Here is a 14,358-nt window from a genome sequence, read left to right on the forward strand (position 1 = left end):
ACTGTGGTGCTTTGGCCCTGTCCTCTTATCTTGTCTGAGAATGGCATATGATTTTGTTGTATCTTATTTTAGAGAGAAACATTTAGATTATATGTCTTTTATCTATGATTTGGTTCCGATTTTTTTTTCCTCAGAAAGACAGTGTTCAGTTCTATTCTTCAGAGCAGAAAATCAGTCTCTTAACAAACCATCCACAGATAGGAAATATAAACGCACTTCGAAATTCTGGAGAAAAAAAAGATGAATTGTGCACAGCCTAGCAACTATGAATTGATGAATTCTAACCCATATTTTTTCTCATTAGATCTAAAATCCCACCATGCTAACTGCCCATTATTTTCTGCACTGCTTATTTTCTGCACACCAAATAAAAGGCCTTGACCCTTCAAGGAATAACCCAATTTCTCCAGAGGAAAGATATTATTTGACCAGAATATCCTTTTACAACAAAATAAGGATCACAACCTTACCATATAAAGCTGTTGAAAACAAGACTAAATAAGTTCTGAATGTAACCAATTAGAATTTCTACAACATGTGGGTGCTGCTGATCAAATTGTTAAAGGGTTGTGTGCTTGTGGATTAGTTTTTTTTCTTTTTTCTTCTCAGTTTTAGCTTTAGTTTTGTTTTGTTTTGCAAGAACGAAAGGGGAAGGACCTCCTAACCAACCTAACAGATCAGTTCCAGCAAGCCTCGAGGCTCGCGGGGTTTATGGTCACTGACTTCACTGAGCCAGGGAGCACGGAAGTTGCTGCCACTGTGCAACTTGGGTTTTCTTTATCCTGCAGTCTTTACCTAAGCAGAACTGCACACCAGAGACTCTGGCTCTTCGTGTGTGGCTCTCTCAGGGTCCAACAAGAGCAAGCTGTGGGTCTGTGAGTGTTTATGTGTGCTTATGTTCACTTCACACTTATTGAAAAGTGTGTATGTGAGAGGGTGGGGTGTGTGTGTCAAAGAGAGTGAGGAAGAGAAGGAGAGAGAGATCAATTGATTCTGCAGCCTCAGCTCCAGCATCCCTCAGTTGGGAGCTTCCGAAGCCAGGTGATCAGTTGGGATGCATAGCTCGGAGATGCAGTACCCCTGGAAAATCCTTATGGTGGCGCCTCTATTCTTGCTCCTGTCTCTTCAGTCCTCGGCCTCTCCAGCCAACGATGACCAGTCCAGGCCCAGCCACTCGAATGGGCACACCTGTGTAGGTATGTAAATAAATATTTTTGTATTTTCTATATAGATATAACAATGGGATCCAATACTTTGCTTGCATAATAAATCACATATTTTATTAAATTAAGAGTTGTAAGATTCCAAGTAAGGCACCAGTAACCTCCCTGACATAGAGAAATGTAGAGTCTAAGAGTAGACATTGACACTACATACATCTATGTGAATAAAAAGCATACTAGTTTAAATTGGGCATAAAACTCTTCCACCTCGTTGGCAGTTGGAATTTTTTCTTCTTCTATAAGTAACTATTATTTCAGGCTATTTTAACCTGAAATTTTTACTGCTTTTCATGGGCTTTGACCTCACACAGACACATCTGAGTTTGAATCACTGCTCTCCTCCTACCCTTCTCTCCAATTTCCTACTGGCTGTGGAAACCTGGAGCAATGTACTTAACCCTCTCCAAGCTTCTGTGTCCTTATTGGTGAACTGAAGCTAATGAGACTCATCTCATAGGGATACCGTGGAAATTGTGACCATGCATGTAAATCTGTGGCATATGCGCACAGTAAGGACTCAACCATCTTAGCTTCCTTCCGTCTCTCAGAGAATCCAGATTTGGCGATCACCTGGAGACGCTGAGCACTGATATGGCTTCTTGGCTTATCTGTTAATGAAGTGTTTTATTTCCAAGAGGTTTTTTTTGTTTTTTTTTTTTTGGATGAGAGTAGGAAGTAAGGTAACATCTTTGATATTCACATTGTAGCTCTCATAACATGGGAATTCTCGTAACAGTGGTGGCATTTAGATGGTACAGTCCATGGAGCCACATAGACTGAGAACTCCTAGTAGTAAGTAATTGTTCAATGAGCAGACGTCAAAATAGAATCCTAGCTTGAGAAGCCAGGAAAATAACTCTAGGATAAGTCTGATGGCCACATGCTGCAAATGGAAAATCCAGACACAGATTCTGACACTTAGGAATTGTTTCTGGAGACAATATGGAAATATGTCTGAATTAGTCCTACTTTCTCAAAATCATGGCCTCAGGTCATTGTACATGTTAGGAGATGCATTTCTACTTCCAAAGTCCTTTTTTTTTTTTTTTTTCTGAGATGGATTATCACACTGTCACCTGGGCTGGAGTACAATGGTGCAGTCTCAGCTCACTGCAACCTCTACCTCCCTGGTTCACGCAATTCTCCTGCCTCAGCCTCCCAAGTAGCTGGGATTACAGGCGCACACCACCACACCCGGCTAATTTTTTGTATTTTTAGTAAAGATGGGATTGCACTATGTTGGCCACACCGGTCTCGAACTCCTGACCTCGTGATCCACCCGCCTCGGCTCCCAAAGTGCTGGGATTATAGGCATGAGCCACCGCACCCAGCCTCCAAAGTCTTGTTTTAATTAAGACCCAGATTACCCAAGACTCTATTTTCCAGAGAGCTGGAGGCAGAGGTGTGTCGTCCTTTGAACCATGCCTGGGAGATAATCCTCCCCCAGTATTTGGTTTCCTTAAATAATTATTTGCCACCTTTTCATTTTTCTCAAAACAAAACCCTACTGCCCATCAAATGGAAATACACTTGAGAAAAGCTCAGATGAAATCAGTTTTACTTCTGGGCTCGTTGCAAACTAAATGTTTGAGTTTGGGCAAGTTGTCAGGGCTGAGATCCTTGGACCTTCACTTCAGTAAAATGGACAGGAGGTACTCATTCCTTTCTCTGCCCTGTTCCCAGTGAGGTCATAGAGGGTGAGAAGGAGGTGTTGGGGAGATTTCAGGATGGGGTTGCTCTGGTTTTTCTATTGCTGCATCAAAAATTACAATAACAGCCATTTTGTTGTATTATGATTTTTTGGGTGAAAAATTTGTTCAAACACTGGCTGGTGAGTCTTCTTCTCTATGTAGGAGTGACTGAGGTTAGGAGGTGGTATTCAGATGGTGGATTGATGGATCTGGGACTGACAAAAACAGCTTCACTCACATGTTTGGCACCTTGGGGGTGAGGGAATGGCTAGAGGGTTGGCTCATCTAGGAGTACCATCAGAGTGCCCACACATGGCTGTCTTGGGTAGTAGGCTTTCTTACCTGGCAGCTTAGGAATCCCAGAGAGAATTCCAAAAGAGAGGAATTAGAAGCTGCCAATCTTTCAAGTTTTGGGTCTGGAAATGGGCACAGCATTACTTGCCATCTTCCACTGCTCAAAGCATTCACAAGTGCCTCCACCCAGACTCACAGGGAGGGGGCAGAGACCCTTCATTTTGATGGAGAAGGTCAAGAAATGTGTGGTCATCTCTATCATTCACAGAGGTTCACTTCAGTTGCCCATACAAATTCTCACGGCCCCAAGAGCTTGGAGACTCTGTTGCTGATTAGGTTTGAGGATAATTTAGCACCCATTTTCCCAGCAACTCACAACTTCTTCTGGCTAACTCTGCCTGGGTGACTTACTCACCTGTTGTCATAATAGCAAGAAAGGTGAGTGCAAGAGGAGTCCAGTCTTGTGATGAACACTTACTGAGCACTGCCTATGTGCTGAGACAGGGGCTGAAGGCGGTCCAACTTGGTGCTTCACTGTTTGAAGTTGGCTTTTGGGGCAGACAGGATTAGAAATGTGTGTGCAGGGGAGTTTATTGAGAAGTGCTCTTGGCAAAAAGACCAGCAAGAGAGGAAGGCAGTGGGGTTGGCAGGGAAAAGGCGGGCTGTGCTGCAGCCATAAAAGAAGGCCTGGTGGATCCCACTGAGAGCTCTGGGACTAAAATAGCTCTTCAGAGTTGTCCTGAAGTCGGTGCAGGTCTTGGAATTCCCACATCAAACAGTCCCTGGATGTGACCTGACCACAGGGGAGGGCTGTAATTTTGAGACATCTCCCATTGGTGGAGACAGTTCTGGCAAGGGACTCTGATGCTGGCATAATCCTTCAGACCGATGGCTCCAGAAGCTGGGGAGTGAGTGTCTCCTGACAGGGGATCCTGGGGTGTACCTACTGAAAGGGTTGCATGTGGGAAGCATCTCAGGAAGCAGTGAGGTCCGCTCTTTCGCAGCTGGTGGGAAGAGGAAGAAGTGTGCGGAAGAGGGGAGAGAAGAGAAGGAATTGTTGATTGGAGTTCTTCTAACTCTACACTTGTTGCCAACACCCTAACAACTTTCTGACAAAAAGCAGGATTACATGACTTCAAACCCTCCAGCAGAAAGGCGGTCCCCAAACATTTCCGTGCACTCACTCCTCACAGGGCCGCTGAATATGCAAGACCCTGCACTCAGAGCCAGGGAAAACAGATGAAGGAGAAGAAGGATTTTTAGAATGTCTGTCTTCAGGAAAGTCACTGTCCAGTTTAGAGGAAAACGAAAACCTGGAGCTTTGTAAAGATTACAGTCCTTTAAAATGAATGTTGAACTGGGCCCTTAGTGCCCTTGATAATACCCTTTCTCTAGAGCTCTTTAAACTGCCAATGCCAGAGCCAGCAGAGCACCATGAAGTGCAGGGCAGAGGCTCACAGCTTGGGAGCGGGCACTGCGGACTCCGCTCATAAAGCCACCTGGGGAAGGTGAAGTAATAGCCTCAAAAAAAGTGTTTAAAACTTTCAGATTTTAGGCCATGTGTGGTGGCTCACGCCTGTGATCCCAGCATTTTGGGAGGCCGAGGTGGGCAGATCACGAGGTCAGGAGATTGAGACCTGCCTGGCCAATATGGTGAAACCCTGTCTCTACTAAAAAAAAAAAAAAAAATATATATATATATACACAAAAATTAGCGGGACGTGGTGGTGCATGCCTGTAGTCCCAGCTACTCAGGGGGCTGAGGCAGAAGAATTGCTTGAACCCAGGAGGCAGAGGTTGCAGTGAGCTGAGATCACATCACCACACTCCGGCCTGGGTGACAGAGCGAGATGCCATCTCAGAAAAAAAAAAAACAAAAAACTTTAGAATTCTAGAAGCATTACTACCTGAATATTGCTAGTCAAAGAAGGAAGCTTCAGTTATCTCAAAGATTCTGTTGCATTCGCCTGCTTGCTGAAAGAACCCAGGCCACAAAAACTTTTCTGAGCAAAAGGTGATTAGGCAGCTGGATTTCTGATCATCCCAACTGAGCAAGAATGATTCATCTTTTTTTTTTAATAAAGACAAAGTCCTACTCTATCACCTAGGCTGCAGTGCAGTGGTACAATTACAGCACACTGAAGCCTCAACAGCCCAGGCTGTAGTGATCCTCCCACCTCAGCCTCCTGTGTAACTGGGACTACAGGTGCACACCACCATGCCTGCCTAATTGTTTTATTTTTATTTTTGTGGAGACAGGGTCTCATTATGTTGTCCAGGCTGGTCTCAAACTTCTGGGCCCAAGCAATCTGTCTGCCTCAGCCTCCCAAAGTGCTGGGATTATAAGCATGAGCCACCGTGTCCAGCCCTCTTCATTTTTGTTAGTTGTCAGCTGTCTTTTAATTGCCATTCCAACATAAATTCTTACCTTGATCATAAAAGGATACCCTTGCCTTGATTTGTAAGATCATAATAACACAAAATATTTATATCACCTTCCCAACACATGGAAGAAGTTCTTCCTTCCTATTTTTCATCAAGATCAACTGAACTAGTTGGGTTTCATCCATTTTTATGAAGATTATTGTTGAGTAATCATATTTGCTTCTTACTCATAAAGTTTGTTTTGCTACTGGTCTCCCCAACACTTCTCCATGGGGGTGGTACCTTCCATCTTTTCTCTGACTTGAATGTGGACTAATTGGAGTGATGCCTGGAGAAAGTCACTACAGCCAAGTGCTCTTCAGCCACACGAATGACATTTGCGAGTTAATAACCATAATAATTGCCAACATTTATTGGACACTGACTGTATGATAAGCCATCTTCCAAAAGATTTATGTGTATTAACCCATTTAATCATTACAATGAGCTTATGAAGTCTGTATTATCTTTATCCTTATTTGGTAGGTGAAAAAACAAAGACAGAAATAAGTAACTTGTTCAAGGATACATAGTTAGTTAAAACTTGGCTTATTCCTCGCTTTAATTGTGATTATGTTATTGTTGACGTGATTAAATCAGGGTAAAATATTTTTCCCATATTGTTTTAAATAACAGCTTTATTGAGAAATATAATTCATGTATCATAAAGTTCACCCTTTTAAAGTGTAAAAGTGGCATTTAGTATATTCATGAGTTGTGCATTGATCACCAATATTTAATTCCAGAACACTTCACTGCTCCCCCCCAAAATCCAATTCTCTTAGCAGTTACTCCCCATTTCCTTCTCTCTATAGCCCTTGGAAATCACCACTCTACTTCCTGTCTCTGTGGGCATTTCACATAAATATGATAATATAAAACATGGCCTTTTGCTACAGGCCTCTTTGACTTAGCATAATGTTTTCAAGGTTCATTCATGTTGTGGCATGTATCAACCTTATTTCTTCTTACAGCTGAATAATATTCCATTGTATGGACATACTTGGTTTTGTTATTTATTCATTGTTGATGGACATTTGAGTTGTTTTCACTTCTTGGTGATTATGAATAATTCTGCTATGATTATTCATGTACAAGATTTTATGCAGACATGTGTTTTTATTTCTTTTGGGTATATACCTAGGAGTGGAATTTCTAGGGCATGCGGTAATTCCATCTTTAACATTTTGAGGAACTGCCAAACTATTTTCCAAGCAGCTGCACCATTTTACATTTCTACCAGCGGTGTATGAAAGTTGTAACTTCTCCACCTTCTTGCCAACACTTAGTTATTCATCATTTTGCTGTTGCCATCATAGTAGCTGTGGAGTGAGATCTCATTTTTGGTTTTAATTTGTATTTCCCAAATGATAATGATGTTAGCATCTTTTCATGTGCTTATTGGCCATTTGTATATCTTCTTTGAAAAAAAAATTTCTATTCAAATCTTTTGCCCCTCTTTAAATTGGGTTTATCTTTTTATTGTTGAATTGTAAAAATTCTCCATATAGTCTAGATACAAGTCTCTTTTCAAATATATGATTCACAAATATTTTCTCCCATTCTGTGTTTCCTTCTGCCACATTCATAATGGTGTCCTTTCACGAACAAAATTTAGTAATTTTGATGGAGTCCGGTGTATCTATTTTTTTCTTTTGTCTCTCGTATTTTTGGGGTCATATCTAAGACCTATATTTTAAAATTGTTGTTGCAGTTATTGGTTTTCTTTTGTCATATGCCTGTTCCTTTATTTCCCAGACACCAAGTTCCTCACCACGAATATAGCAACCAGGAGTGAAACTCCTGGGGTTGGTTGCAAGTAACAGGAATCAACTTAAATTAGGCTAAGCAAAAAAGAAAGAAAGAAAGAGGAAATTTGCTTTTGAGAATTCCAAGAGTGAATTTTAGAATCAAAAGGAGAAAACAGACCTACAAATCAAGCTAGGAAACAAAAAATGTTGGCTGCCAGGAACCCAGAGAGTTCTCTCTCCTGGCGCCTCGCTGCTGCCTCCATCTCTATCCCTACAGACCAGCTGGTTTAATGCCCTCCACCCTTTGGCTGACTACTGGCTCCCACAAGCTCTGAGTTCGTATGTGGTAGTTCAGCCCACAGAAGTGTGTTCACCTTCTGGTTACCAATTCCAGCTTCCCAGCAGAGAGAATTTGGGCTAAGTCTTTAGTTCACTGACTAAGGGGCGGATGGGAGTGGGGAGAGCTCAAAGTACAGAGATGGCTGCCAGGCTCATGGTGTGAGGGGATAGCTCTCACTGAAGCAGGGTATTGTTGTGACTGGAGGGATACTCCAAAAGGAGCCCTCACAGAAGTTACTGAGCTATTGAGCCTACAGCCCCATCACAAACAACCCCAGCTCCAATCCCAAAGAGTAACCCCACAGTGGGGAACTAACCAGAAGACCTGAGGACATGGCCATAAATGTATTCCCAAAGCAGATTGAAGCTGTGGAAAGCCCCAAGGTCCCCTTCCCCAGTTTACCATATTTGTTAGCACTGAACAGTACGTCCCATTTGAACACTAAGCAAATGCGGGATCGACTGTGCTTATTTATTTATTTATTTATTATACTTTAAGTTTAGGGTACATGTGCACAATGTGCAGGTTTGTTACATATGTATACATGTGCCATGTTGGTATGCTGCACCCATTAACTCATCATTTAACATTAGGTATATCTCCTGATGCTGTCCCTCCCCCCCCTCCACCCCACAACAGGCCCCGGTGTGTGATGTTCCCCTTCCTGTGTCCATGTGTTCTCATTGTTCAATTCCCACCTATGAGTGAGAACATTCGGTGTTTGGTTTTTTGTCCTTGCGATAGTTTGCTGAGAATGATGGTTTCCAGCTTCATCCATGTCCCTACAAAACACATGAACTCATCTTTTTTATGGCTGCATAGTATTCCATGGTGTATATGTGCCACCTTTTCTTAATCCAGTCTATCGTTGTTGGACATTTGGGTTGGTTCCAAGTCTTTGCTATTGCGAATAGTGCCGCAATAAACATACGTGTGCATGTGTCTTCATAGCAGCATGATTTATAATCCTTTGGATATATACCCAATAATGGGATTGCTGGGTCAAATGGTATGTCTAGTTCTAGATCCCTGAGGAATTGCCACGCTGACTTCCACAATGGTTGAACTAGTTTACAGTCCCACCAACAGTGTAAAAGTGTTCCTATTTCTCCACATCCTCTCCAGCACCTGTTGTTTCCTGATTTTTTAATGATGGCCATTCTAACTGGTGTGAGATGGTATCTCATTGTGGTTTTGATTTGCATTTCTCTGATGGTCAGTGATGAGCATTTTTTCATGTGTCTTTTGGCTGCATAAATGTCTTCTTTTGAGAAGTGTCTGTTCATATCCTTCACCCACTTTTTGATGGGGTTGTTTGTTTTTTTCTTGCAAATTTGTTTGAGTTCATTGTAGATTCTGGATATTAGCCCTTTGTCAGATGAGTAGATTGCAAAAATTTTCTCCCATTCTGTAGGTTGCCTGTTCACTCTGATGGTAGTTTCTTTTGCTGTGCAGAAGCTCTTTAGTTTAATTAGATCCCATTTGTCAATTATGGCTTTTGTTGCCATTGCTTTTGGTGTTTCAGACGTGAAGTCCTTGCCCATGCCTATGTCCTGAATGGTATTGCCTAGATTTTCTTCTAGGGTTTTAATGGTTTTAGGTCAAACATTTAAGTCTTTAATCCATCTTGAGTTAATTTTTGTATAAGGTGTAAAGAAGGGATCCAGTTTCAGCTTTCTACATATGGCTAGCCAGTTTTCCCAGCACCATTTATTAAATAGGGAATCCTTTCCCTATTTCTTGTTTTTGTCAGGTTTGTCAAAGATCAGATAGTTGTAGATATGCAGCATTATTTCTGAGGGCTCTGTTCTGTTCCATTGGTCTATATCTCTGTTTTGGTACCAGTACCATGCTGCTTTGGTTACTGTAGCCTTGTAGTATAGTTTAAAGTCAGGTAGCGTGATGCCTCCAGCTTTGTTCTTTTGGCTTAGGATTGACTTGGCAATGTGGGCTCTTTTTTGGTTCCATGTGAACTTTAAAGTAGTTTTTTCCAATTCTGTGAAGAAAGTCATTGGTAGCTTGATGGGGATGACATTGAATCTATAAATTACCTTGGGCAGTATGGCCATTTTCACGATATTGATTCTTCCAACCCATGAGCATGGAATGTTCTTCCATTTGTTTGTATCCTCTTTTATTTCATTGAGCAGTGGTTTGTAGTTCTCCTTGAAGAGGTCCTTCACATCCCTTGTAAGTTGGATTCCTAGGTATTTTATTCTCTTTGAAGCAATTGTGAATGGGAGTTCACTCATGATTTGGCTCTCTGTCTGTTATTGGTGTATAAGAATCCTTGTGATTTTTGTACATTGATTTTGTATCCTGAGACTTTGCTGAAGTTGCCTATCAGCTTAAGGAGATTTTGGGCTGAGATGATGGGGTTTTCTAGATATACAATCATGTCATCTGCAAACAGGGACAATTTGACTTCCTCTTTTCCTAATTGAATGCCCTTTGTTTCCTTCTCCTGCCTGATTGCCCTGGCCAGAACTTCCAACACTATGTTGAATAGGAGTGGTGAGAGGGCATCCCTGTCTTGTGCCAATTTTCAAAGGGAATGCTTCCAGTTTTCGCCCATTCAGTATGATATTGGCTGTGGGTTTGTCATAGATAGCTCTTATTATTTTGAGATACGTCCCATCAATACCTAATTTATTGAGAGTTTTTAGCATGAAGGGTTGTTGAATTTTGTCAAAGGCCTTTTCTGCATCTATTGGGATAATCATGTGGTTTTTGTCTTTGGTTCTGTTTATATGCTGGATTACATTTATTGATTTGCATATGTTGAAGCAGCCTTGCATCCCAGGGATGAAGCCCACTTGATCATGGTGGATAAGCTTTTTGATGTGCTGCTGGATTTGGTCTGCCAGTATTTTATTGAGGATTTTTGCATCAATGTTCATCAGGGATATTGGTCTAACATTCTCTTTTTTTTTGTTGTGTCTCTGCCAGGCTTTGGTATCAGGATGATGCTGACCTCATAAAATGAGTTAGGGAGGATTGCCTCTTTTTCTATTGATTGGAATAGTTTCAAGAAGGAATGGTACCAGCTCCTCCTTGTACCTCTGGTAGAATTCGGCTGTGAATCCATCTGGTCCTGGACTTTTTTTGGTTGGTAAGCTATTAATTATTGCCTCAATTTCAGAGCCTGTTATTGGTCTATTCAGAGATTCAACTTCTTCCTGGTTCAGTCTTGGGAAGGTGTATGTGTTGAGGAATTTATCCATTTCTTCTAGATTTTCTAGTTTATTTGAGTAGAGGTGTTTATAGTATTGTCTGATGGTAGTCTGTATTTCTGTGGGATCGGTGGTGATATCCCCTTTATCATTTTTTGTTGCATCTATTTGATTCTTCTCTCTTTTCTTCTTTATTAGTCTTGCTAGCAGTCTATCAATTTTGTTGATCTTTTCAAAAAACCAGATCCTGGATTCATTGATTTTTTTGAAGAGTTTTTTTGTGTCTCTGTTTCCTTCAGTTCTGCTTCAATCTTAGTTATTTCTTGCCTTCTGCTAGCTTTTGAATGTGTTTGCTCTTGCTTCTCTAGTTCTTTTAATTGTGATATTAGGGTATCAATTTTAGATCTCTCCTGCTTTCTCTTGTGGGTATTTAGTGCTATAAATTTCCCTCTACGCACTGCTTTGAATGTGTCCCAGAGATTCTGCTATGTTGTGTCTTTGTTCTTGTTGGTTTCAAAGAACATCTTTAATTCTGCCTTCATTTCGTTATGTACCCAGTAGTCATTCAGGAGCAAGTTGTTCAGTTTCCATGTAGTTGAGCGGTTTTGAGTGAGTTTCTTAATCTTGAGTTCTAGTTTGATTGCCCTGTGGTCTGAGAGACAGTTTGTTATAATTTCTGTTCTTTTACATTTGTTGAGGAGTGCTTTACTTCCAACTATGTGGCCAATTTTGGAATAGGTGTGGTGTGGTGCTGAAAAGAATGTATATTCTGTTGATTTGGGGTGGAGAGTTCTGTAGATGTCTATTAGGTCTGCTTGGTGCAGAGCTGAGTTCAATTCCTGGATATCCTTGTTAACTTTCTGTCTCGTTGATCTGTCTAATGTTAACAGTGGGGTGTTAAAATCTCCCATTATTATTCTTTGGTAGGTCTCTAAGGACTTGCTGTATGAATCTGGGTGCTCCTGTATTGGGTGCATATATATTTAGGATAGTTAGCTCTTCTTGTTGAATTGATCCCTTTACCATTATGTAATGGCCTTCTTTGTCTCTTTTGATCTTTGTTGGTTTAAAGTCTGTTTTATCCGAGACTAGGATTGCAACCCCTGCCTTTTTTTGTTTTCCATTTGCTTAGTAGATCTTCCTCCATCCCTTTATTTTGAGTCTATGTGTGTCTCTGCACGTGAGATTGGTTTCCTGAATACAGCACACTGATGGGTCTTGACTCTTTATCCAATTTGCCAGTCTGTGTCTTTTAATCGGAGCATTTAGCCCATTTACATTTAAGGTTAATATTGTTATGTGTGAATTTGATTCTGTCATTATGATGTTAGCTGGTTATTTTGCTCGTTAGTTGATGCAGTTTCTTCCTCGCCTCAATGTTCTTTACAATTTGGCATGTTTTTGCAGTGGCTGGTACTGGTTGTTCCTTTCCATGTTTGGTGCTTCCTTCAGGAGTTCTTTTAGGGCAGGCCTGGTGGTGACAAAATCTCTCAGCATTTGCTTATCTGTAAAGTATTTTATTTCTCCTTCACTTATGAAGCTTAGTTTGTCTGGATATGAAATTCTGGGCTGAAAATTCTTTTCTTTAAGAATGTTGAATATTGGCCCCCACTCTCTTCTGGCTTGTAGAGTTTCTGCTGAGAGATCTGCTGTTAGTCTGATGGGCTTCCCTTTGTGGGTAACCCAGGGGTCGACTGTGCTTGAACAGGCTGTGCCTCTTTCTACCACTTTTCAAATGTTGCAGAATCAATAATAAGACATGTTCGTTTTTGCAAAACATTTCTTTACATGGGTGATTTAGGGGGAAAATAATCCTTGTGTTTCTAAGTCATTGACATTTAAATTAATTCACTGAATGTTGATTTTCTTAAAAGCACTATTTGGTACTCAGGAAGCTTTTTAAAAGGTTAAGAAAAAGCCTGACTTTTTCCTTACTCACATTTGGTTAAATATAAAATGCCTTCAATGTCAGGTTATAATCCCCTTTCCACACCCACATACCATGCACAGAGTAGTCCAAGATGACTTCATAGTTTGACTGATGAACAGACAGGGGTGGCCGCATAATTTCAAGCCAATGTGAACAATAAAATAACAGTGTCACTGACAAGAATAGGAAGGATTTAGACAGAGCCAACAGAAGGTTGAAAATTTATTATCACAACTTAGACACACAGAAATTTCACTCTTTCTATTTCTCTATAACTAAATGCTTGTTCATAAGACACTGTTTCTGCCGATAGCAGAAAATATTTCATCTTGCCATTTATGTGCTTAAATTTAGTCTCCTTTGGTAACTAGCTTTTCCTCTTCCTTCCCTCCTCTTTGAGGGTTGATCTTAGTTCTCCAGGAGGACTTACCCGTCACTCTGATGTTCATGGTTCTCAGCCTTTGGAGGTGGTCTCTGTCCTCAGCCCTAAGAGCACCAGCAATTGAAGTTTCGGGGTTGGTGGGGTTCATGGTCTTGACTTAGCCACACAATCTGGACATTGGCCCTGCATCTGACCCACCACACGTTCCACCCTCACGGGCCAGGCAGATCCTCGAGGTCTAGCTGGACCACCCTTGTTCTCTGGACACAGCTACTGCCCTCTGCACGTGCCCTTTACCGTGGCAGTTCCCATACACTCTCTCTTCTCCATAATCTCCTACCTTTATTTTTAAATTATCATTGCATTTAACTCCAACTTTAGCACAAATGGTAGGTTTCTGATCATCTTAATTTTTCACCATCTGTCTGCCTCTCTCTTTCCTGGATTGCTCTGAGGTCGAAACCTGAAGAGAAAGACCACAGGGACACTCTGAGGAGGGCCTATGACTTTGGGGAAAGGTCACACAGTGAGCAATACCAAAAGAATCCATGATGACAGCATGCTGTGCTTCAGGAACAAAGGAAGTAATTTTTTTTTTGTAAATGTATTAATACTGTAGATAAGAATACAGAACATTTTAAAATTTGTTATGGAAAAGGGAAAAAAGAAAAAGTTGTAAAGCATTAAGCAGAGTAAAATCCCCATTAAGTTATAATGTGCCCACCTCTCTATTGACAGAGCTATTTTCCTAGGTAGAATGAATGTGAAAATAGTCATAGTAATTATATGGCTATCTCTAAATGAAGACGTTACTAGTGATTTATATTTTCTTCTCAGTAATTTTCTGAATTTTCCACACTTTCTATAATGTGTTTGTGGAAGCAATAGTAAGGCATGGGGTTAAGAGCTGCAGAGTGTGGGGCTCTCAGATTTGAATCCTGGTTCTGCCACTCTGTACAAATGTGACCTTGGGGACATAGCTTCACCCTCGGCACCACCTCACTCCCCTCATCTGCAAAATGAGAATTACACAGGGTGATGCGAGCAGCCTGTCACTTAGAACTGTGCTTGGTACATAGCAAGGACACAAAAGGGTTGTGATTATCTATTCTTTTGGAAATCAAGAAAGAAATGCATAGAAATTGTACTC

At 41.1% G+C, this 14,358-nt stretch overlaps 1 protein-coding gene across 1 annotated transcript in view; it reads left to right on the top strand.

The window, feature by feature from the left end:
- The first annotated feature begins 803 nt into the window (after positions 1–803).
- The window catches only part of AOAH (acyloxyacyl hydrolase), a 210,542-nt gene continuing 196,987 nt past the window's right edge, over positions 804–14,358 (top strand). The window contains exon 1 of the mRNA XM_032758314.2: positions 804–1,196. Coding sequence (XP_032614205.1) covers positions 1,055–1,196 — 142 coding nt within the window. The 5' untranslated portion in view covers positions 804–1,054. The remainder of the gene's footprint in view (positions 1,197–14,358) is intronic.

Source organism: Hylobates moloch, unplaced genomic scaffold (genome assembly GCF_009828535.3).
Source record: "Hylobates moloch isolate HMO894 unplaced genomic scaffold, HMol_V3 SCAFFOLD_1, whole genome shotgun sequence".
Classification (NCBI taxonomy): Eukaryota; Metazoa; Chordata; class Mammalia; order Primates; family Hylobatidae; genus Hylobates; species Hylobates moloch.